The following is a 25,846-nucleotide window of genomic DNA, read 5'->3' as shown; positions in this document are numbered from 1 at the left end:
TTGGGCTTTTATGTTAGATTAGGTAGCAGTAAAGCTCTGCAAAGTGCAACACTAGTGAACCCACTGGAAAAATAAAATATGAAAATCTTGCACATAATCAGGATAAGCCCTCTTGCGGTACCCCATATTCACTCCGAATGCATCATGCAAAGGCCAAAGCTCTACAAAGCCTTCAGATTCTCGGCCCAGGTCACACAGGATAATGCCACAAACGTTGTTGAATGAAGGATTGTTAAACATAAACAAAACATCTCTGAACATAAACACAAACATCTCAGTAAAAGTAACAAAAGAATCCACAATGACTCAGAACTTTTGTGAATGATACACAGCTTTTCCAAAGAAAGAGTCTGCAAGAATAAGCGCACAAAGGTTTAATCCACAACAAAGGCAAGCGCTTATAGCTGTCCTCTTGACAAACTTGAGGCAACTCATGTCCAAACTCTTCCCTTGCTTGAAAGAAGAGCTGAACAATGAAAAACCAAACGTCAATGGTCGTTGCAAGGCCCCCCAAAGCCTAACAAATGCACACGCACACACATCTTCAGGCAGACACTTGTAGCCAGTCGAAGTAAAGCCAGCTGCCATCTGTGACAAACTGCAGGCTTTTACATTCAACTTTCCCAATGGACTCAGAGTTTGACATCCGTGCGCCTCAGGATGTAGACGGCAGCTGACAATCCGCCGACGTTGACGCCGTAAACACGTCCCTGCCGCCAGAGCCGGCCAGCACGCCCAACGGCCTGCACATACATGAGAAAGGCCGCGAGCCCAAAGATCAGAACAGAGACAGAGTGAACTCGTATCAAAGTGATTGCTTGATTCAAACTGATGGTTTGAATCTGTCAACTTGTCAAGCAAATAAAAAATGGCTGTTTTAATTTAAAACCCACATAAGTCAAATTTTCTTAGTTCACATTTTCAAAGCTTTCACGCAGAACACTGATCGCCACCCATGCACCGCTGACATGGGGCAGAAGCACAATCATGTCGTACATTTAATGAATCAACCGCAGTGCACTTATCTCACAGTCAAGCAGACTAATGTCTTCTACAGGAGAAAAAGATAAATTGTGTGATCACCAAGATACCACTCCAGTGTCACTGTTACCAACTACTGCACTCCTCTAAAGGAATCACATGCGAAACTACCTTCAAATGCCAGATCTCTGTCTTTCCACTGCCGGTGAAGGAATACTATTGCTCTCATTTCCACACGTTATACCGGAATAAATTTACTCTCACCAGCAACACAGTCCAGCCTTTGATAAGTGATTTGCAAATGGCATTCCACAAGACCCTTTGGTCCCTAGGGGTACTTTTTTGGGCCTCCCGAGCATTTACAGTGCAATCCACTTATAACGATATTGAAAAATCCGAAAAAAATGATCGTTATAACCGATCATCGTTATATCTGGACTGCCATAAAAAAAATGCCTAACTTACCTGTGTAGGCCCACAATATTCATTTCCACATGCACTGAAAAACTACAATGAAGTTTTCCTTTTTTCTTTTTTTCGTCCTAAAAAAGACTTTACTACGCCAGGAGAGCCCCTAAGAATAAGAGATGGCAATCATTGAGAGAAGTGAGTGCGTCAAGAACCACTCACAAAAATTGTTGCTTTTTATTTTCAAACCGAAACTCAAGAAGGTCATTATCAAGAGCCGGAAATGGTTTATAAACAGGAACACTCTCAACCACTCGCACTCATAACTGTCTCATATTAGTAGAAAGAGCAGCGAGTAGTCGCACACATTTACTGTGAGTGACACGAATAGTAATTTCATGAATTTACTGCCCTGTGAGCGAATTAATACCTCTGAATGGAGACAACTGTTTGCTTCGTGTCATCTGCTTTCGTGTTTTTCTCGCAGAAGAAAGGTGACAGTGCTAGTGCAGCTTTTGCAAAAGCTTCGTATTTTGGCCAGAATCGCCACAGAAGACAAGGACACTTAATTCATATCTTACTGAATCAGGCCAGGACTCCACTAGGACACCAGAAATCTAGAAAACGCCCTCCGCCTGCTGTACTTCTTAAATGTATGCTGCGTGCATGCTTGCCTCGTTTGTGTCGGTTTGGTTTAAACGATTCAACTTCCCAAAGTGACAATAGTCCCCGTCGTGAATGGTGCTGGGAATTTTGACCACCTGTTGTTTTCCAAGATGTACTGCGCATAATTGTGTGCAGCATGCATGTTCGTGCTCCAAGCGGCTACACAGCAGTTTATACCATGGTAACCAAACATGAAATTTCAATCAAGTTTACCAAAGTACCAAACCTGGGGCTGCCAAACCACATTTCTGCCGTCCTCAATCTGTCCAATTCTAATAGCCCCAGCTTCCCATGCCCCTGACATATTCGTAAGTAGCCTAACTGCATGACATGAAGATAGGTGCACGCACTGTCTGTTACTGGGGCTCTTCATATGCTTTTAACAACAGCGCCAGTTCTCTGACAAGCACGCTTTGTCGCAATCGATTTTATGATGCAACCAGCCTAATTCACCAAAACAAAATTTTCTTGCAGTTGGTTCCTAAGCCTTCGGACTATTTTCCTCTTACAAAACTGTACCAATATGGTCATTTATTTCAGTGAATAGTTACATGCTTTATCCCATGCATAAGAAAATGCCATAAAACCCCTTTTCTTTTTTTTCAATACAACTCTTCTTATTTGGTCAGCAAAACCAAACAATGGCACTGGGTGAGCCCTGCTCATTGCTCATCTTAAAAGAGCACTAAAGACGGTCCACTGAGAGCAAGACAATAAAAGCGACAGATATAGAATCGCCTATCTTGCGCCTGCAAAAATACTCGACCCAGCTTATGTAGTAGCGCCACAGATAAGAATAATTACCTAATAATGGAGTCTGTGTTTTCCCTCTCAACTTATACGATGGCCCGAGAGAGAAAAACACTGATCACGGGCAGCCATTGCGCTCCACTCACGGAAGCAGGTCGTTTGCATTCTTTGCCGCTCCCTCCGCTTTTCAGCTACACAGCAGAGAAAACAGTGGAAATGGAGACAAGTAGCGGTCCCGCGTGGAGTCGGCCAAGTACTAGGTTTTCTTCAGCGGCCCTAGCTAGCCAATGATGGCATTCCACTGCTTTACATCAACCTCTCTAGACTAAGTGCGGGAACTCGAGCGAACACCCAGCAGTGCATGTTCCCACGCAGCACGAAAGTGGAAATTTCTAAAAACGTCTTCTAAATCATCAATTCACTTCTGACTGGTTGTACACAGCAAGCATGCTCAGTGGCCTTTCTTGTACAGAATGCATGCACGTGATAGCCACTTTCTCGACCCCTTCCGGGCACCCTGTAGACCAGGGATAGAGTGCCATAAAAGGCATGTCAAGCTGGACTTGTCATAAGCCAATAATATGACCAACGCGCCGCGGTGGCGCAGTAGCTAGGGCGTTCGACTACTGTAACCAGGATGCAGGATCGAATCCTGGCCACTGCGGCCGCTTTTCGATGGAGGCGAAGAGCAAGGCGCCCGTGTGCTGTGTGATATCACCGCACGTTAAAGAACCCCAAGTGGTCGAAATTTCCGGAGCCCTGCCCTACGGCGTCTCTCGTAGCCTGAGTCGCTTTGAGACATTAAACACCATAAATCAAACCAAACCAATATGACGAGTGAAGCCTGCTAGGGGTTTAACTCGCTCTTCTTTTGAGTCACTTTATTTTAGGGCAAGCCATACGCAACTGCTCACAGCGAACTACACAAACAGTATGCATTAACTTCATAGAGCCAATTTTCTAAACGGTCGTGTCTGCGTGCCCATTTCTGAAAGCATCCCAGGCAGGAGGAGATGGACATCAAGACATGCGGAGTGCCTTTGAGGAGCTTTTGGAAACCACTGGGGTATCACTACACTAAACTAAACCAGAAAACAAGGCCCAGCGTCTCTGCCGCTCACCAAGCAGAGGCAGCAGACACTCACCAGGGAGAGGCTCTTCTTGTCCTGAGTGAGAAGAACAGCACGGCCAGTGCGCGGTCGTGCGACTCGAGCAAGCTCATTCAGAAGCCGCGGGTACAGAAGCCGGTTGTCTGGCCGAGAACCCATCCGCTTGCCAAAGGGCTGCAAACAACAGGTAGGGAATGCACAAAAGGGCAGCGCAGACAAAGCCGCAAAACAAAGGCAGTCGGTAAGATAACGCGTCACATCTGCATTAGCGAAAACGCTCGATAGCATTTTTATGCTCAGCAAGAATCTACTGTCTGGCTCTCTGCAACCATGCTAAAGTTTATTCATCCGGATGGGCCCAAGTGAATGGCAGCCAAGCATAGCCTCAGAGATCCACATAGAAAAAAGCAGTCCTAGGTGCCCTCCTGTTTATCAGTGACACCTGCATTTCATTTCTCGGACTGTTCGTACTAGGAAAGGCCCGATTTTTGGAGAAATTTAACTCTTTTCAATTTGTTCCCAGCATTCCTTTAACCACCAGACGGCCCAGGTTTATAAAAGGAGACTGCTGTAGGAAGTCACAGAGGCAGCTTATATATCACTTTGTCATTTAAAAAAAAATCATGTAGATAAGGGTTTTTATGCTCCAACTCAGTTTCTTGCCAGGTGTTCAGTGAGGTTCACCTTGCTAGTAAATCAAAACACATTAACAGAAGACAACATTAGGGCGCTCAACTACTGTGCCCAAGCACGAGGGATCAAATCTCGGCCACGGCAGCCACCTTTCGACGGAGGCGAAAAGCAAGGTGCCCGTGTGGTGTGTGACGTCAGTGCACGTTAAAGAACCCCGGGTGGTCGAAATTACACCGTAACCCTTCACCACGGTGCTTCTCATAGCCTGAGTCGCTTTGGTAAGTTAAACCCCATGCACCAACCAACAAAAGACGAACAGAGCTCGTAACGTTACTATCCAAGATTTATTTTCATCTTGTTTAGCAGCGTCTTCTGCACTTGCAAATATTGAATTCTGAGGCTGAGAATAAAACCTTAAACAGTAATTCTAGAGCATAATGACAAGATGTCACATTGACAAAAGATGCAAGAAGGATCTCTGTACACCCTTTGAAAGGTGATGCAATGCGGCTCGCTTTGCACGTTAGCCTTTCCAGTATATATGCATCAAAAGTGAGAGGAACTTTTTACTATCGCCCCTCTAAAGCTCAAGACTTCCGGCAATCCTAAAGATAAGCCCCAGGCTCAACTATATGGCCTAGGTGCCAACCGCTTGGCCCATGTTTTCTGACAAAGGCATCATAATATATTTCCTCACCTTATCACATCTGCAGCAACTAGCCCAACCACAAGCGATCATCAAGTACTACTCCAAAAGCACACTCGTATACTGCCTACTGAAAATTAAAATTCTTCAGGCAATGCAACAACATCAAAGTGCTGCCAGATAAAAGTACTTCACCAATATGCAACCTCAATGCATTTTCAAAGCAACGGTCACATGCCGCCTCACTAACAAGCGCTGCAGCACCCCCAGCATTTCAGTGTGTGGCTTCTGTGTACAGCTGCACAGAGTACTAAAAATATAAATGCTGTCAGCCTTTGAGTACAAGGGCAAAGGTAAATTTTACTTGCATGAGCAACAACATCCTTAACATTTGCTAGGTAACACAACAGAAGATCTTGAACATCAAAGTACGGCCACATTTCTTCCGTTCACGACCGTACAGTCATGAGAGCAAAAGTGGTATACAACATGCATCCCGGTGACGGAGCTCGGAAAAACTAGAGTTACTACATAGGCTTTGCCAGAGTTGACCGTTCTATTTGTTTCACTGCCAAGCGACCGTGTACCACCATGAGGCCAACCAGACAGACACTCCGGCTAGATTTAGCAACCACTGTAAGATGCATCTAGGGCACTTTGATTTAATAAACCAGCATGTGTACTTTCCAGATGGAACATTAGTGAACCTTGTTACCAACTCGGCAATTTTTGGTGTAATTCACTTTGCGATTATATGTACAGATAAATAATGGTTCGAAGAATGTTTAAAATTCTTTTAAAGCAAACAATTATAACTATTTTGGGCAGCTTGGGACCAAGCTCTTTCACGTTTTAGGTCGAGAGATTTGAACTTTGGAGCACGTCAGCACACCACAGCGGAAAAGAATGTCAGGTGGACATCCAAACAGACAACCTGCTGGACAACCTCAAAAGAATATCAGGTAGACATCCAGAGTGTATTGTTACTGTGCAACCTGCCCAACTTCTGCACTTGCAAAAATAGCCGGTTATCCACAAGACATTCTATGGGCATTCTTTTCAAGTATTCTTCTTCATCAACGCTAAACCATTGCTCAAACTGTGTCCAAAGTGCAGGCAAAGATGCAAATAAAAAAAGGCTGGACCTAACCAAGCCTTTGTAAGGCTTTCTGCCTCAGCTCTCAACACGCTAATTTGTGTGAAATGTTGAGCAAACTGATTGACTTTAACACGAACCCCACTTCAGTCTGGCCACAGCATGGCTTAATAAGACATTAGCGCATTCAGGACAGCATTCATTTCGTCACAGAGCAGGTAATAACACACAGCCCTGATTCCCGACAGCCCCAGTGCAGACTCTGTGACGAGAGAATGAATGGAGCAGCTCAGCTGAGAAGGACAAAGGCGGCGTACCAGATCGGTGATGAAGACATCAACAGAGGCAGTTCTCAAGGGAAGGGCACACGCGTTCCATTGGCACACGTCAAGGCACAGCTGACCACTGCGGGAACGGGAAAAATAGGACGCAGCACCACACTGCCACTTTAAACACGATGCAAGGGGACTGATAGCACAAGGCATAGAAACTACTATCTGATAAAACAAGTGACATGAAGGAAGAAATAAATAAATGATGGAGGTACCATATTGTTCCTAACCACCCCTTTTTTCACAATCCTGATGAGCAAAGTGAGTGCTTAGATTCGAAAAAAGAAAATCTAAAATGACCCCACCCCATTTCACGGCTATACTGCGACAAGGCGGGCACAAGAAATAATTTATTTGGCAAACAAAGTTGGCAAACGAGATTACAGTTCGCTTAAGCTTCAAGCTGTACACAGCCCTCTACAAACTCGTTCCGACCTCCGTTACGGCTCTCAAACAACTGACACCAACCAAGCAATGCTCGCGATGCCCCTGAAACCTGCGGAGCGCTGCCGATACCAGGCCCACGTGACAACATGTTAATAGAATTATTGGCACCGCTTTTGGCTCATTTTTGGCGTTTTATGCTGCCATCTGTCATGTAATGTCTGAACACAGCAACACATGAAGCCGGCGGTCACGCCACGAACGCTACATCACGTCGGGACTGATAGCAGTGGTTCAACGACAGAGTGAGGGAGCGCCGCGCTTGAATGTCTTGAACATGCACAATCATTGCAAAAAATTGAGGTGATTAGAGTCACACACAAGCTTTTTCTTTCAAAAATTTGTTTGCAAGATGGGGGGGGCACAGATTCGCGAAGACACGGTATATGTTGTCCCCAAGATATGTGCATGCATAAGATATCTTCCCTCTCCACACATGGAAAGGCAGTAGAAAGGTAAGGAAGGTGAGGCGATGCTGAAGACGAGGACAAAAAAGAGCTATAAGCACGTATCTGTCTCCCACACGGCAGCATCAGAAACGATTCTGGCTCTGCATCTCAAAGAAAGTGTGACGCGCGCAGACAAAGAGAAGCAGTCGGTTTCGACTTCATTAAATGTAATCTTCAAGGTTCGATATTACTACCAAAATGGACGTCCCATGCTTGAAATGATTCCAGCATTTCAAAGCAGCAACCCCTGCAAAGGCAACTCACCCGCCCTCTTGGGATGCTTGAGCACGTTTCTCGGTGAGTGCACACTGGTTGTCGTGCGTGCGCTGCACGGCCAGCGGATGATTGTCTCCGCATACGAAAGCTGTCTGGGGCCAGTTCAAGCAACCCTGCATAATTACACACACATGCACAGCAAACATCAAGGGTCTTCTAATAATGACCAGTTTCTGCTCCGACACTGAACAACCATTGATAACTGTTGCGCCGACAATTTGTAGACAAGGCGAAAATCCATACAAGCCCACTGTGCCCGTCCATGTATTCTTGAAACATTAATATGAGCAGCGACAATGTAGACTACCCAAACACATGGTTCCTCTCTTGTGTTTTGGGCACAGGACAGTGTTGCGACGCAAATGCTTTAGGAAGGGTCTTAGAGTCATTTTTTTTTTTTATTTAGCGAATGAAACTGCACAGACGCGTTCAGTTTTACTTTCAGATTTCAAATATGTAATTATTTTGCTCATAGGCCAATCAATTCCAGATATATTAATAAATTCTATATAATCGTCTGCTCAAACAATAGAAAAAGAAATAACCAGAAATTTCTTTTTAATGTATGTGTGCATAGTATAATGTATGAGGAATGCAATGCTGAAAGTAGTTTTCAAATTGAGCAAATATTACAGATCAAGCAGCCTACTGAACCCAGAGCTCAAAGTAGGTCAACTTTCCAGCGTTTCCATCAACCAGATGACTCAAGGTCGGACGACAGCGATACTTTCGGTAACGACGTGAACCCGGAGTACAGACCCCGTTCCCGGCATTGCATGCTTCATGTTTTCAGCTGCACATTGCAAAAATAATTGCAGCTCTAGGTGCCGATGATATGCCTTGGGCAAGCTTCAACACCAACACAAAACACTGCATTGAGAAAATGAGAAAAGAAGCAAAACGGAACAAAATTTAATGAGGGAAAGTGAAAAATACACAGTTCATTCCAGAAATGACTTAGGCACCAAGCACGTGATCTGATCGGACTTTACGACGAAAATGGCACATACGTGGGGCCTGTTACATGTTCTCGGATTTTGCACGCAGTTTCCCTGCTTCTGCGCAAGTCCTTAAGCCGCTTCTTTTCAGACAACCGCTGACAGAACCTTGGTTTCTTTTGTAGTGTTTTTTTGGCAGAAATGACTGGCCGCCCATGTTCCGTGCAGAGAATCACCTTCTTTTGGGCCCGGCTCGCAGCCAAAACAGACACTGCTGTGCACAACATAATCAAGTATCAAGCCACAGTTATGTTCAATTACTGTGCCAACGGCGACAGGGAACGATTTCCGCGCATCATCCAAGAGCTGGCGTAAGAAACGGCGATGCTTCCAGGATTATCTACATTTAGTTTGAAGTAGAGCTCGTAATCGTTCAAGTTCGTTTGGCGATTGCCAGTGGCAAGAATGCTTAAGCTGAAAGGATTTACTTTCTGAGTACCGTTACACGTTGCTTGAACGCCTGTCAGTCAAATGGACTCAATGAGGCGTGAACAGCTGCAGCAAGAGACAAGCCAGAACACGGTGCGACACTTATTAATCATCTCATTGGCCATTAGGTGCTTCCAAACTGCCGCACTATTTTGAATATCATGAAAACTAAAACCAAAGAAACCAAAGAGTCCAAGAATTTCGTCATATTTCCAGTCCACTGCAATATATACACCTGCAGACCTTGAACACAGGCGTTCGCTCTGAATTTTAGTTTTTCTTCACAATTTATTATTCTCGAGACTCAAAATATCCCTGTTAACAAGCTACAACTGCCTATACGCTAAAACCTCGCTAGTCCGCATTTTAAAGGACAAGACAAAGTGTCTGAATTCACTGAATGTCAAATTTTTGAGAGGAGTGATAATGAAGTGTTGCAGATTCCCACGACTTAATTTCTTACAAAAATTTGAGACTGTTGACTGCTTTGTGCAAAATATTTAGTGGCAGTGATAGTTTTCAGCAGTTCTGCCAAATACTATGATGCAATGCGCACATGCTGTCGAATGGACCGATATAAATACATTCAAGAAAATCCCAAGGCATCAACAACGTTTCCCCACTCGGATAGACCCCGTGAAAAAATATACATTACAGCACACCCTGCATACCCACAAATAACTCCACGATAACTAGTATGCTGACAATATTGTCAGCAACACGTACGCAATGAGAGAAATTAAAAAAATGGCAAGGCACAGTACAAAAAAATACATCCCATTGTACCACTGTACCTTTCCAACTAATTGTAATATACAATGAGTACAGCACCTCCATATTACATGCCTCGAAGCTGGATGGCATAAGTGTTCTAGTGAATTAAAACTATGAATCTGCAATTATATTTCAGTTTATTCTGTGCTTCACATGAGCGCCAATTAGCATTTACATATCACAGCCGTCATTTGCATCACCAACATCAGCGAAGAAATTCAATTATATATTATTTACAGTTTATTCCAATGCCTAAAAAATAATCTAAAAGAAGAAAACGTGAAACTAAAATCAAGTGCCTAAAGACTAAGTTCCATAGCTCTGAAATGTTAACTGAAATGCAATCACCTATTCATCTCCACTGCCCTGCGCTCTGAAGGCATCCGCCGCTTGTCTGAATTAACTGAAGCGCTGCCAAATATGTACGGTCCACGTCAAAAGTATACAGCCCGAGGTGTTTACTTGTTTACTTCTGAGTCCTGCAGATCGCCTCACTTTGCATCTTCGGTAACCATAACCTTGCGAAAATGGAAGAGCCTCTGTCCTCTATCCCCCCAACCAGCGGACTGCTAGGCGTGCTAGGGAGCCTTGCTAAGCAGCTAGGAAGAAAACCCCTTGGGCTGTGTACTTTTGATCTGAACTGTACCTCCAAAATACTGAGTTTCACACTAATGAATAGAGTACATGTTTAATGAGACTGGACGAGGAGTCCACAATATCCAGTGTTCGAAGGTAATAGGAGTCATATTACAAGGTTTAGTGCAGTTTGTTGGTATCACTGGTTCTTTCAAACGTATAGCACCATGTTGAGATCATCAGCTTCCTACAGATAAAAAGACAACACAGATAAAGTACCTATATGGAGATATGTAGCCCTAAGAATGCATATGGTCACTAATGCAAACCATAAATCGGAGAAATGAAAACAAGCCAGTCCAAGACACCTAGCAGTTTACACATGGCTAAATGTTAATGCTGTGTGGTCACAGCTGCTCATAATGAACTATCCCGCACCCTAACTAGATATAGTCCCATTAATTTTCTTTTTTTTTTAAACGACACTGTCGATGATTACGATGGTTTTTGGAGGCAAAGCACAAGGAGCTCTGCATTTACAGGAATCCAAGGAATGAGTCCGAGTGAACAAGAAAGAAGACATACGCACCTCCAGTGGAATAGACCCTCCACCGACCATCGGATCGCATACAATGTCACCAGGCTTCAGATCGCACAACCTACAGGGAACAGCGAAAATGGTGGCAGAGATTAAAAATAAAAAAACACATGCAGGCATCCATGCTGGCAAAAGTGCATAAGTTCCTTCAGAAGATTGTATCTACTTATGAAATGAACACATTTTCTTTCCTATAATCCGAAACAGTGGAATCCTTACACAGGGTAAAATATTCAGAAATAAGTCTGAAGCAGCAAAAATAGAACAAAAACCAAGCTGGAAATAAAAACACACCTTCCAGTATGACTTCACTTGGACTTGTCTCAGTATGTGATGCTTTTTATAGTCAACATGTATGTAACCAGATATTGCCAGAACTTGAAATAATTTGAAATTGGTTCATGCCAAACACTCAATCCAATTAATTAACCAATTATCTGACCAATCACTGACTGGATGTGTTGTGCTGTCTGCCCTAAAACTTCAATAACAACAAAATTGGTTTATTCAAAATTTCGAATTCAAATTCATTGATTTTTCGTGTGTAAAAGGAGAGAGCAGCAACAAGAAGCTTGTGGTAGAAGAAGTGGATGACAAAGCTCATGCAGGATGACCTTCAACCTCAAGAATGGATGACGATGTGGAAAGATGTGGAATCTGTCTCTTGTAACGACAGATTGTTAACTTATGGTGAGAAATGATGCGCGATGAGTTGAATTTTGATACTTTTACCGTCTATCAAATCTTAACACAAGATTTTGGTATGCGGAAAGTGTGCACGAAGATGGTTCCAAGGAACCTCACGACTGAGCTGAAGAACAGAAAAGGTGTGTGTCTTGATTTTCTAGAGTGCCTAGAAAGAGAACCAGAATTCTTTAGTAATTTTATAAATAGGTGATGGATGAATCGTAGATTTCTGAATATGATCCCAAGACAAAATGTCAAAGTCGGGAGTGGCGCACCACACACTCTCTCGTCATGTCCAAAGAAAGCGAGAATGAGCAAATCAGAAATTAAACCGAAGCTCATTTTGCTTTTTTTGACAGTCGCAGGATCGTTCGCAAGGAATTTATGCCTCCGGGACAAATTCTCAATCAAACTTTTTGTCGTAAAGTTCTTGAAGGACTCAAGAAAAGGGCTGCACGTGGGCGACCAGGAACTGCACTGACACGGATGCTCCACCACGACAATGCACCCTGTCACACGGAAATGTCCACCAATAATTTTTAAGGTGAAAGCCTTTAATGCCTTATCATTGTTGATAAAAGGTTGTCAGCAGAGGTATCACGCTTTTAAGAGCAAGAGCTAAATTAAAAAAAAATTGAATAAACCTTGTCTCCTCCGGGAATCAAACCTCCATCCCTCGGATCCCCAGCCCAGCACTTTACCAACTGTACCATGCCCCAGATCCTGAAATGCTCTTCATAATTCTCCTTGTCTACTGTGAGGATCATAGTGGGATTCCGCGTGTGACAGCTACTGTGTCTTTCCTTTCCTCTAAATGAATTATAGAATGCCAGTGAACTTTGATGCATTCAATGAAATGCTGGTTGTGTTCGACAAGGGGCGCCCAATGTACCGTCCGACAGGTCATGACCTCACCAGGCGATTCATGCATATACAAAGATGACTCCGCCGGTCGTCTGATCCAGGACTCCGTGCAGCGCCTTTCATTTGCCGCTTCCTCGAACGCCGCACCACACAGAAAACAGAAACAGACCCACATGTCTAGGAGGCGTTAGTACAACAGGCATCAGCAGCGTTTGGAATTGGTTTACAAGATAGAAAAAGCGCAGTATCTGTCACAATTCTCCGCGGACCCATGTACCATGCCATAAAGGAAGGGAGGAGGTGGGAATGAAAGAAGAGATGGAGATAGAGGTGCCGTAGTGGAGGGCTACGATCCACCGCGCTATAACGGCTTTCGCCTCATCGCACTTTAGTGGTCCAAAGTGCCCTCTAAAATTTTTTTTGACAAGAAATAGTATTCCTGTGGTTCCTCAGCCCCCCTATTCACCAGATCTCAGTCCCTGCGACTTCTTTTTATACCCCCGGCTCAAAATACATTTGAAAGGGTGTCACTTTGGCTCTCTGGATAATATCCAGAAGACTGTACAGATGAGCTGAAACGTATTCCAGCAGAAGCCTTCCAGAATTGCTATGAGGATTGGAAACAATGTATCCATCACTTTGTAAATGCAGAAAGGCTTTATTTTGAAGGGGACAACTTTGATGTGTAAAAAGAATAAAATTCATGTCTATAAAAAAAATGACTCATTACTTTTATAACAGACCTCGTACATACAGTTGAATTTAAAACCATATATATTACCTTGTATACATTGGCAAGAAGATTAAATACAAATTGTTGTACCATACTTAAAGATATAAATTTGAACAATATATTATATAAAATATTAGAGAAAACACTAAATCAACAGTTAAGCACCAAAAAATAAATTGGACGTGACAACCATTTAATGAGCAGAAACATTCAAACAAAGATATTTCGAAGGCCTTTCATTGATATGCAAGTGATATCAATTTTACAAAGATATTTCGAAGGCCTTTCATTGATATGCAAGTGATATCAATTTTTTAATGTTCAAATTTAATTAACACTGAAGGAAGCGTATGTGTTAACAACTGCAGGGAATAGTTGCTATGTGGTTTAGGAATGTGCCAGTACTTGCGATGACGAGTATTAGGTGATATTTATACAGATTACCTATTCTAACTACTTTAAAACGGTCAAACAACTTTGCGGAAGGATAGTCAAAAGGAACATTTGCAACTATTTTCAGAGCCCTAAGCTGCAAAATGAGTAACTTGCTAATATTCGTTCTGCTTGTTCTCTCTCAAGTCAACCGTTCTTAATTTAACCTGGACAAAATCGAAGAATTATAAATCAACAGCTTCACTCACTCCAGTATTGTGAATCTGTTTTTACTACGCAGACCAATAACCTTGCATAACTATTTATATACTTCATGTATATGTGAGTCCCAACTTAAATTACAGAATTGTGATTCAACCAGTCAATTGCTGGAATGGTTTAACTGGAATTCTGAATAGCCATTTCAATTCAAGAGGGGAGAGAGCTGAAGGGCCAAAGATCGGGGGAAAAAAAGCAACTTTTTTAAAATGACATTTTAGAAACCTACAGATCATCTTCTACATACCTATTAATTTATTCACTCTCTGAGTCATTCATTCCACTTCATAAGGTGCAAACGAGCCGAATAAATCTCATCTAACATTTTTCTACTTTTCTCAAAACAAAAATTTTGATGGTTTGTTAGTTTAAAAGAAGGATACCTTCGCATCTAGAGCAGATAAAGGCCTAATTTGTAATGCAGCATGTTCCTAGGTGATTAAACTACACAATGTTGGGAACAGATTTTTCATTTCATGCTTGCTAATTTAATTCAAATGGCTCGTCAACCACTTTTTCTTACACTGCAATTCAAAAAGTTGTGAAATGACTAATATAGCCTTGATCAAAAATGTGGCTTCTACGTTGTATTTCTTATACCAAACACTATCTAGCCATATGTTAATAATAGTTTGCTGATTAGTGGATTTTTCTGTATTATTTCTATAAACAAAGGAGAGAAAATGTCAAATATTTTGAAAACTAACTGACGTATCGGAAAAGTAACTACACATTTGAAATGAGCACAAAAAGAAACTGATTAAATAAAACTGTGCATTTTCCTTGCGTTTAGTTTAAAAATAGAGAAAACATTTTTAGGAGCCCTGTCCTCCTTTAAAGAAGCTGTAACGCAGACAGCACGTGGGTGCTTCAGCCTAAATCCAGTCTTGAATATGGCTTCTAGTATTTCAAGCATAACCCAGAAGTGGCGGACTGCTTACATGAGCATGTTGTAGGCGATAGTACAGCGCAGGCTGGTCGGCCCAAAGTGTTCTAGGTTCCGGTGGTGCAGGCTGGTGGGCGTCAGTGCCAGGCAGACGTACACACAGCCGGGATCGACGTGCAACACCACCTCCAGGTCAAAGTTGCGCATGTCCACCCCCCAGCCAAAGGTGTCGTTCACCGCGCCCCCAAACGTGGCAGCTGCCTCCATCGACGTGAACTTGTGCTCGGAGCCCGAACGGTGGCATGTCACCCGGAACTTAGGACCCTCCTTCTTTTTCTTCTCCTCCTCCTCCCCCTCCTCCTTGCCTGCTTCTTTCTGCTCGACAATTGGCAGGTTTGCTGTCATGCGCGCAGCGATAGCGATCCTCGTTCTGCCCCTCCCTCAGCTCCTGTTATTTTTGCCTCTCCATCCAAAATAGGCAAGAAAGGTGTTCCCGTTGAAAGCTGAGCATTTCTATACCAGAATGCATCTATGCAGCACGAACCATCAGCCCAATATTGGCAACGCAATGGTCCTATGCTGGACCAGATATTGCCAACACAGTACCAATGCTGGACCAATGGTGCGTGCTGCCTAGACTGTGGTCTGCATCTGTCCTTCTCTTGGCAATCATAGTAGCAAGCTGGAGGCACATGTCAGGCCAATCAGTCACAGTCACGAAATGCCTTTACTTTCTCATTTCCTCCTCCTTTTTTAATGATGTGCCAACTAATTTACTCTCCCTTTAAAAAAGCAAACTACCTTGCAACAGTTTTTATTATCATAAAATAAGCAAGACTAATTCTTAAGGACAACCCCTACATAGCTTGGGAACTTAGTCAAGCTCAAGGACATAATCACAAACTCTGCACAACCCTTCTTCTGGCACATTTTAAACGTGAAATAGAGAGTCCATTACAGTCTCAGAAGTGTGGCAACCCAGCAACCGTAATGAAAACAAGTGCGAGCCACAACAGAGTGCACGAAAACTCCTCCACAAATCGCAACAGCCTCTGATCACCTGGTCGCCGGCTGCATTGCCTGGTCCATCCTGCTGGTTGCGGAAAAAGTCGGCGAGCTCAAAGCCGGCTTCTGGCCGCATGCGCCTCCACACTTCAAGCGCCGTCTCCCAGCGCATGCGTCCGACTAGTGGGACCAGCACTGCCTCCATCTCTGCCTTTGACGGCGGCACGTCCAGCTTGTCGAAAGTCTCAATAACCACGAAAAGGTTGTCCACACCTTGTAGGCACCGGACCTGCCACAAACAACACAGGAAGCTGAGCTAAGCCTTCAACTGTACCTGCCAATCACTTACTGTTACTCCATTACAAAAAATGTTAGTTTATCATGTTCTGTCTACATGTATAAACAGTCCCCATAAATTGTTAGCAGTGTTACAGCCAAAGCCAACTGTTGCCCTCCTGCAAAAGGTCTCTGAAGTTCTGCACTCCCCATGACTGGACTTCCAATATAATCAGCAGTTCAATAGCTCCAGGCAGAACTGTTTATAGTGAAATTTTTATAGCCAAGGAGTTCAAGATGCTTTGAGTGTAGCTATGTAGTTCTAGACAGCAATAACAGAAATTTTCTGCGGAAAAGGAATACAGTGCGAGGAATTTCTTTTAATGTCCTCAGCAGTCAAAAAACCTTAAGTGCAACTTGTCAACAATGCAGATAAAGAACAAAGAAAACTAAAGTGCCTCAGGTGTGCACGTCAACTTCTGAAAAACTTGTGCAGCACTTTTATACTCCGTCTAACAAGCTGCTTGCAGCAACGTGCGAGGTAGCGTTCTCTCGTCCAGTCACAGCTACAGCAAAACAGGGAAAAAAAGATTAGGAGGAAAACCTGGAAAAAAAACTAGGACACTCAAGCGTTGCCTTAAGAGCAGATGCGATGGCACCTCTAGCACTGCCTCTTCATTCTGCGAATTTCTGGAATTAAGAGATAAGCACAGAACTTGGAAAAGTGTTAAGCAACTTTAGATAGTTCAGTTTTTGGGGAAAGGAAGGTGCAGTACCAGTCTCGCTTCTCGGTTGAGAACTACAGTTACACAGTTAAAATGAATGGCATACCATTTAAGGCAACAAAACTAGCCTCCAACTTAACTAGATTTCATGGATTCTACATGGAAAGTGAAATGGTACGATCCTCCAACACCATATTTCCCAATCCTGGGGTATGGCGATGTACATTCAGCCGAATCAGCTGTATATGCTTTGTGTCATAGTTCCTCAATATTTCAACACTGAAGGCATAGTCTTCCAGAAGGCATTGTAATAGAAGCCCACATGGTCAAAGCTCTGCTGTGGACTGTTGCAAGGCAGCGATGTGTTGCCATTCGTCAACATGCTGTCAGCTGAGTCAGTTGTGTTAAAGTGAACTTGAATTATACCGTGTAGTCAACTGCAGTGGTTTCCCACTGCACCTTAGTCCTTGCAAATATCCCAAGAAGCGGCAACACCGCTGTCAGCCATTCCTGAATGTGTAGATATAGTGTTTCCTTTCGTGTGCACACAGAACTGGTAACTTGTGTTGCACCATGCCTGGTGCATAAAACCGTAAAATATTTCCTTATCGTTGTGCAACAATTACTCTAATAGTGTTTTGGGCGCTAATTGACCATTCGAGCGTCACTGTAACCCATATATTTCTGGTAGTGCTGTGATCGCAGTCTTGAGATCGGACCAAAAAAGACGGCGATTTGGGGGACACATGGAGACCCCTATCTGCTGCACTTTATATTCTAGATCACTGCAATTGTGTCTCCTTCGGGCTGTGCGTACGCCACTAGCACACCATTTAGGGCATAAGATGGATCCACTTGTGATACAAATGGGGGCAACATATGCCTTTGAAAATAATTATGTCATGCATGCTATCCTGATTTGCCCAGATCACGCATAGTTTCCTGAGCAGAACATATGCCTTAAAAGCATGAAAGGGAGACAGTGCATTTAGTAAATAGATTGGTTCATTTATATTACCCATAAGACCAATCATACGACAGCATTAGGGAACCCCAGGAATTGCCAACTATGTCACCCTTAGTCACCCGAGAAACATCAGCTTTACCTCGCGTTTAAATTGGTGTTCATCATAGCAGCGTTATGGGATAACAATCACCACAGGTTTGCAACAAAAGCCATTTAAAATCAAGGTAAAGCTGAACTTTTTCAAGTGATAATGAGCGAGCTCTGTGAAACAACAACAAAAAAGAACGATGTGAATATGCAAACGCGAAACATGCCTCAAAACAAATGCCGGAAGCTGAGGCAGCTAAAGAAAAACGACCTATTTTGATTCTCTCGTTCTTATGCGTGCGCGTGTACATGAACAACTTTCACGAACTGGAAGCTGAAAGGGGACACAGGTTTACCGTTCATAAGCGTGCGACTAAGCCTCCATTGTGCAAGCGCTGCTCTAATATACGTGAAAAATTAACCCTCTCTCATACAACCTCCGAAAAAACAAAACCTTTGTTCCCTTCGAAACCAACCTTAAGTGGACACGTCGGCAACGTCGAATTTGTGCTAAAGAAAATAGCTGACGAACAGCGTCCCAAAGACGCGTCTCTTGCATTCACATCGAATGGCTGCATTACATTTCGTCGAGGCACCATGCGAAGGTAACGAATTCGTTCTGTCGACGCCATAGAGTTAATACACAAACTTGTCGACGCTGCACTGCAGCAGAACGACAACAATGGACGGCACCCATTTTGGTTTCGCTATGCCCAACAAAAAATAGCCGGTGAAGCGGTGTTCGCATTAGCTGCAAGAAAAAAAGAAAAGAAGAGCTGCGTCGCGTTTTTCATGGCATCTGCATTTCAAAGGACGTCAACTAATCTGCGACCTCTGCAGAACGTAGACATCGGCATTACCTCCGTGACGCGTTCGACAGGCAGTTGGAAGAATATGCGTCCACGAGCAATCTCCGGCGTGACGCCAAGCTTTTGGGCGCACTCTTCGCGCGCGACGTGCTCTAGGCCAGTGACCACTGTCGCCTCGATCTTGCAGACTTCGTCGACTTCGTGTACAGCCGCAGGTGAAGCTGCCATGTTGTCGTCGCTGGTTTCGTTCACTTCCAAGCTGTCAGGTATGCTGTCAGTGGAGGCGGCCATTTTCAAACGAATGCGGTTTCTGCGGTTTGGATGGACTTGGCATGGCACGGCTCAGATTGGTAAATGATGGGAAACCCATGAAATCGCCAACACAACCGCGTATTTCCTAAACAATGACATACAAATTACAAAAATTTATTTAATTTTATGCGTTGTTTATTTAATAAGAATAAAATGATCTATTTAAATATAAATATAAGTTAAGAATTGTGTTTTTAATGCAGCGCCACCAAGGTTCTTGGCGCACTTCTCGCACGTGCTACAAAATCACCGTGGCTAAAATTTAGCCCTTCCTCGACCAAATATGCCCGTGTTGTTTATGCTCTTTATGCGCTGTGCGTGCACGGTTCACAGACGCGCGACTTTTACTCCGGAAAACCTTGTTTTGCAAAAGCATTTATTCTGTGAGCGCACCTAGTTTTTTGTCGTGATGAGATGTGTCCACTTTGGCCTTTTTGAAGTCCGCCGTGTGCGCGACCACTGCTGTTACATTTTACTACGTGCAACACATCGCTGGTGTGAGAGACGGACACGTGAGTTTAGGAATCCGACCGCCCGGAATACTGGGCAGAGAGACCACGGACTGACTGCTTGAAAGTTTATTTACAAATACTCGCTACCTGACTGAGGACCGAAGAGTTCACATTGCGTTGCTTGCCAATTTGGTTACTCCGCTAAGCTTTACTGTCAGCTATGCGCGCTTACTTTGGCGATATGACGTTTCAAAGGTGTGCAAATGGGATATGAAATTTATTTGTAGAGTTGTTTAAGCCGGTGGACTGCGCTTGCCCGTATTTGTGTGATTTCTAGGGAGTCGACACGATCCACAGAAGTCACCTGCACGCCTCCCGTTCACTGTCAGCTAACCGTGCATGCAGTTGTGTTCGTCTTCCGGTAGATACGAATGCGTTGTGTAAAAAGGAGGGTGTGTAAACACCGTTCTGCTGAAGAGAAAAAAATTCTAGAAGAGGGCAAAGCGGCTTTCAGTTCTACTTCCATACTGCTTGCTTTTAAGTGAGTTACGTGCCTTTCCTTACATATTTGGCCATTGGGTTGAGCGGAGCCTTCAAAAAGATGGAATTAATAACGTAGATATTACTAATTGAAATCTTCTCACAGCTTTCACAAAAACCTTGTAGTTGAAGAAGAATTCTTCCTGGACCAGGGTTCGAACATGCGACGCTTTGTTGATTGTTGTTGATCTGTCCCATGAACTAGCTGACCAGGAAGGCCAGCCGATTTAGTACAAGACTGATTGCCTCTACTTCAGTGCCAGAAAACCTATGGTAAAAACAAGAGACTGGCGCTATTTCAAGGAACTCTATCAGGCAGGGGAAATAGATAAAAGCACACTGTGGTCCTATATCGAGCAGAAATTCTAGGCAAACAAAATTATGGGGGATCCTTAGGCTCCGTTTTTAAGGGCATGGCGCAATAGCATAGGCTACCAGCCCACATATAAAGCCCCGCTTTAACCAAACCATATCAACAATGGGCCTGTGTAGCCTAGGGGTAACGTGAATGCAAGGGTCCTCGCAGGCTGATTCTGATATCACCCTCCCATGTGAAAGGAGAGGCTGAGTTGGCAATTTTATGTTCAGTTAGTGCTCGGCCATGTCAGCTGCCAGCCAGTGCCATGCTCGATTTTTGGCTGACGATGCCAACGCCAGCAGATTTTCGGCGAATGGGGACTTTAACACTGTTACGTTAAAATGTTTTGCGGCTCCAGCAAAAAATAAGCCCATAGCATGATAAAAGCATCTCCATCATGGTATGTTTCAACCATGCATCAGGGATGTGAGGAAAGGCTAATGACTAAAGGCATGCTGTGTAGTTCGAAAAACAAACCTATCTTTCATATCATGTGCTACATAGTACGATGCTCGCTAGAAAATTGGGGCTGATTCTCATTTCCAAAATTTTGCACTGTGTGATGCTTGTTTTATTTGCCACCCTTTCATTTCATTTCCCAGGTTATAAGCCACCAAGCTCATCCCTGCGGTCACCAGACCCAGAGCTATCAGCCTGAAGACGCGTCATTTTTTATTCAAATACGTTTGTTTGCAGTGCCCTCGCTTACCTGACTATCTACTCACGCAGGCAACTCGTCCTACACATAGCTCTAACTTTTTCCCATTGTTTTCAAGCCTATAGCTTCCTAACGAATGTGGGAACTAGCTCATCAGTTCTTAAATTGCGTTCCTGAACACTGTTTGCACGTGGTTACAGCTGATCTTAGGGAGCAGAAATTTGCTATACTTTAATCAAGGCCTTGAGCGAGCACATGCCTTAACGCGACTATTAGACCACCTGCCAGTTGTCTCAGTTTCTCCTGGTTCTCCTCCACAAGGAAACCTGCGAGTGGGGAACAAGGAGAGACTGGAAAGGCGGGGGCAAGCGGTGGTTAGGGTATATGCATTAGAAATGGGCTGTGTCTGCGATTTGGTTTTAACGAAACATCACAGTACTTGTATTTACCAAAGGTATTCAAAATTTTATGCTAAAATAAAGCAGTTTGATTTCTTTGTTAGGCATTATTGATATTATTGCAGTTAGACAAGCATGTATTTGCCAGAGAGGGCGTGTGATAGAGCTTGGAAGAATTTCTTTAGAGGTGTTAGTATTCGGCAGAGTTCACTACCTGCCTTGGACTCACGTGCCACCAGCTCTCGTGGGTTTTATGTGCTTCTAAGCAGTGTTTCTTGGGGTGGATGGGAGGGGGGGGGGGGGGGGGGTTAAAATTCGTAACGTGCAATTTGCAGTCATGTTTGCCTGTTGCTTACATATTTTGTAGCATCAAAATAGCCTCACAGTGCATTAACAGCTTTGCCCTACAGTGTAGGCTTTTAAGTAAAAGGCATTGAGCTTTTGCACATTGTTAGGAAAAACATTAGTTGTGGTTGAACTCTAGTTAACCCTAGTTGCATTGCAAATAGCAACGGCAGAAGCTTCTTTTGCCTGCTACATTATTCCCCTATCACGCCGTAACAGTGTAAGGTGCTACATTATTGGGGACACTTAAGCTCATCCTTTAAGAGTATGACGCGAGAGCGTAAGCTACCAGCCCACATATAAATGAGAAGGGTTAAATGCTGCTAAACCGAATGTAGAGTGAAAGCATTAGTTGCCGGTAACCGAGTGTTGCTCTTCTTTTCTTCTTCTCCACCTCCTCCTCCCCCCCCCCCCCCCCCCCTTTTTTTTTTTTTACAGCTGTTTAAGGTCAAACAAATGTAGCCCTTCTCGGGATGACCAGGCGCAATAAAAAAAAATGTACCGACTTCTTTCTGACCTATTTCCAAGAGGCAGGCACATGTTCTTGTTTTTTTGGAAGCGGTGAATTGGCCAACACCAATTTCCGAAATCAGGAAAGCGAAGTGTATTAATGGCGAGGCGTTATTTTTTCGTTTTGTCTGCAAATGGCCCATTTATTGTGTACTGATGTGCTTGCTAAATACTTTGCAACTGTCGCAAGTAAACAAAAAATTGAGCTACAAAATAAGATATCCTATTTTTCATGCATCCTTTAAATGTTACAGGGAAAGCTGAAAAGGAATCAGAAGTAAAACGGTCTTGATTTAAGGCTACTGCATTAGATAATGTGAATTACTGTTTTGCAATTCTCTCAACTCTGGTTTCTTAGGTTAAGGTACACTTTTTTGTTTTCATATCTGTAATGTGTGAAAAGACTGCACTTAATATAATAGAAAATGAACTCCCAGTTCTCTGAACTGACTGTTGTCTTTTTTCTTTCTTTTTTTCAGGCCGCGTCTTCAGGCGCCAACAGCAAGACATGTCGAAATGATTTCTTCATAATATAGCACCTTGTTGTCATTTAAAAAATTCTTGGTTGCGTGCAGTTTTGAACTTGTTTATGCTTATGTGGTTGGGAATGGCAGAAGCTGTTGTGTCTGCTACCAAAGTTGTTGCCAGTGCCTTTTTCCAGCATTTATTGAGGTGCAGTAACTAGTTTAACTTTTGAAGCTGGTCCCATTTGTGCCATTTTCTTTCACTTTTGTTCATTTTTCTGTTTCCAGTATTGTTTGTGGCAGGCAGTGATAAAAAGAGACGTTTGGCTGTTTAACTCGTGGGCACCCTTTTTAACTATCCTCTCATTGCAAGTGAACAATCTTTGCAGCTTGCTATAAGGTGATAGTTTTGTTTCATGTTGGGGAAATACCATAAGTGTCAGTTATTGTAACAACTATTTTGTATGTGCAAATCAGTGACAACTAGTATTAGTGTTTTATTCACATATTTACAAGGTTTGTGTCTCTAGATCTCGTCACCGTTATAACCAAATATTGAGAGGCACAAATGGTGCAGTGGTAAATAGGCCCTGCTTGCTTTATGCACACAGTCTTGGGTATGAAATAGGGTTACATACTGTGAGAGGTTGTCTGGCGAGAAGCTTTTACAGTGTGTTAGGGAGGCATTTGGGGACATTGTCTTATATTATACTCTAAAATTAATGTTTTGACGTTCTGGTTTAAACCAATGTACACAGCAAAAAAAAAATTTGGTGAATTTGTTATTTGAACCGAAAAAGGTCAGTTTTTGCTGTATACATGTCGCAAATAGCTGGCTATTCAGTACCAGTTATGCATAGGAAGTGACGGGAGAAAAGAAAATGCTGTAACCAGAGCACGATGATAGAACAATGTAGAATGAAATTTGGTTTGGTTTGGTTTGTGGGGTTTAACGTCCCAAAGTGACTCAGGCTGTAAGAGACTCCAAATTGTTTCAGCAGTGGCTCCAGTTAGCACTAGGGCCAAATGCAGTGTGGTACTCCCGTTCGGTGTAGGGCACAACCAGAAATTTGCATCCTGGTTGTTAAAAATTTGAATTATTTCTTGTTGCTCCGATAATGGACGTTTTTAGTTTTTGTTAAGACTGTAAAAAGGGGCAATATGAACTGTACGTCAGTTTAGACCAGACAGGGACATATTTTTTTTTACTGGAAAAAACAAAAACAGAGAGTTGCTTTCTGAAATAAACATTGATAAAAAGTCAGCTTAATATTTGAAAGAATAAAAGCTGGAAAGTCCGATGACTACTTTATAACAGCTGCGCTCTTAGTTCTAATTCTTATAGTCGGCACTATGGAAGTACATCAGATATATCCTTCATTGTTGGATGTAGTATTTTAGGATTATGCACGTTGGTTGAGATATTTAAAAAAGAACTGCTCGCTTGTTGAGGGCGTATTTGAGATAAATGGCTTCGTGTAGTTCATATGTATTACTGGTGTCCGAGGTCCAACTATTGAAATGGGCGAGCTTCCTTCATTTGGGGCAGTATTTAAATTAATTTCTCTCGGTTTATGTGCAGGTTTTTGCAGCAATTCTATAGATTTTGCAAATGGTAAACAGGTATAACACGTCTTTATAGACTCTGCACAGAATTGCTGAAATTTGCTCTTTACTGTCTATCTCAAGATTTTTATAGATGCTGTGCTTAATCTGAGAAGCGTCAACTCTTGTCGCCCCTGTTGTGTGGCTTGTGTGCCAGGTATGAATGCATCTTCAATGGTGGTGAAAGTAATAAGTTCCTGTGCTGTTCAATGTCGGGGAACATTTCTAAGATGATCGAAATTAATCTCGAGCCATCTACTATGGCGTTCTTTAAGTCCCACATAACGTGCCTACACTCAGACTTCGTGGAACAAGCAAGCTAATGATTTTTTTTATTGAGAAGTCTAGCCACTGAGCGATTATAAAACTTTCGAGTGATTATAAAACTTTCGGTTCATATATTTTGTCAAATTTTGTCTCATTGCCATAGTCTGATTACTTGTGCAGTAGAATCTCAATGTTTGAACTGTTTATTCTCAAACTGGCATTTTGGTTATGCCAAAATTCAGTTTTAAAGGGCCGGTTTTTTGTTTTTCATTGTTTCTCACCATTCTTTTCCTGCACTCCTCTCACAGCAAGGAACTGTCATTTTGGTCTTTGTGGGAAGTGTGCCTGGCATGCAATTTTTCCCCTTAGTACTTAGCGCACACTGATATATCTGCAACACAACCACACAGTGCAGTTGAATTTTGACACATCTGTGGTCATTCAGTTCATGTTTTTGATTATTTGCTATACTATACCAGAATACAAATGGACTTGCTAAAGTGCTTTTTGAGTGTCTCATGTTTGTTTTGCCCTCTGCTCACATACCGTTTGCTAGGAGAGCCTTTAACAAAAGACTCGTTATGCTGTTACTCTTAACCACACAAGAGTGATATATTTCTTATTTCAACTTTCATTGCAGTGGAGGCTGAAAAAGTCATCCGTGGCATGCCGCTTCAACAATTTTCCATCCTTGATTCTGGTCCTGAGCAGCATCCAGAAACATCACTTAGCCATAGCCATCTTCAATCTGAGGATGGCTTCGTCCATCTCAAGGATGCAGTTTCCCTTGCCGACCTCATCAACTCAGGTGACATTGTTGAAGTGACACTTAGTGCCGATGAGGCCGAAGTCCCAGTACCAGTCTGCCAGGTGCCTGAAGCACAATCCACGTGTGACGATGTCACTTTGGATCTCTTAGCAGAGACCAGCACAAGGGGTGGCAATCCTGTCATTGACAGCACCTATTCAGACTTATTCGTAGTGACTGGCAGAAGAGATGAGGAGCATTCGTACTGCATTCAAGAGGCTACCAGTACCCTTGAATGCCATCGGCGAAAGTACACTTGCACATCGTGCCCGTT

General features: G+C 43.1%; 1 protein-coding gene and 1 long non-coding RNA gene across 2 annotated transcripts; one reads left to right on the top strand and one right to left on the bottom strand.

Annotated features, from left to right (window-relative positions):
* Positions 1-359: 359 nt before the first annotated feature.
* On the bottom strand, positions 360-19,200 carry LOC146179274 (tRNA (guanine(6)-N(2))-methyltransferase THUMP3-like). Its single transcript, XM_084578942.1, has 8 exons — positions 18,907-19,200; positions 16,047-16,280; positions 15,042-15,361; positions 11,157-11,226; positions 7,779-7,903; positions 6,607-6,694; positions 3,951-4,088; positions 360-743 (listed from the first exon to the last, which is right to left on the bottom strand). The coding sequence occupies exons 1-8, from the start codon at positions 19,144-19,146 to the stop codon at positions 633-635; spliced, it is 1,326 nt and encodes a 441-aa protein (XP_084435068.1). The 5' UTR covers positions 19,147-19,200; the 3' UTR covers positions 360-632.
* Positions 19,201-19,392: 192 nt separating this feature from the next.
* On the top strand, positions 19,393-25,398 carry LOC146179273 (uncharacterized). The gene is made up of 3 exons (XR_014700718.1): positions 19,393-19,874; positions 22,908-23,100; positions 24,582-25,398. It is a non-coding gene; the product is annotated as an uncharacterized LOC146179273 (long non-coding RNA).
* Positions 25,399-25,846: the final 448 nt, after the last annotated feature.

The sequence above is a fragment of the Amblyomma maculatum genome, chromosome 9 (assembly GCF_055883805.1).
Source record: "Amblyomma maculatum isolate TAMU_Amacu chromosome 9, ASM5588380v1, whole genome shotgun sequence".
NCBI lineage: Eukaryota > Metazoa > Arthropoda > Arachnida > Ixodida > Ixodidae > Amblyomma > Amblyomma maculatum.
This window is presented reverse-complemented; position numbering and strand designations above follow the sequence as displayed.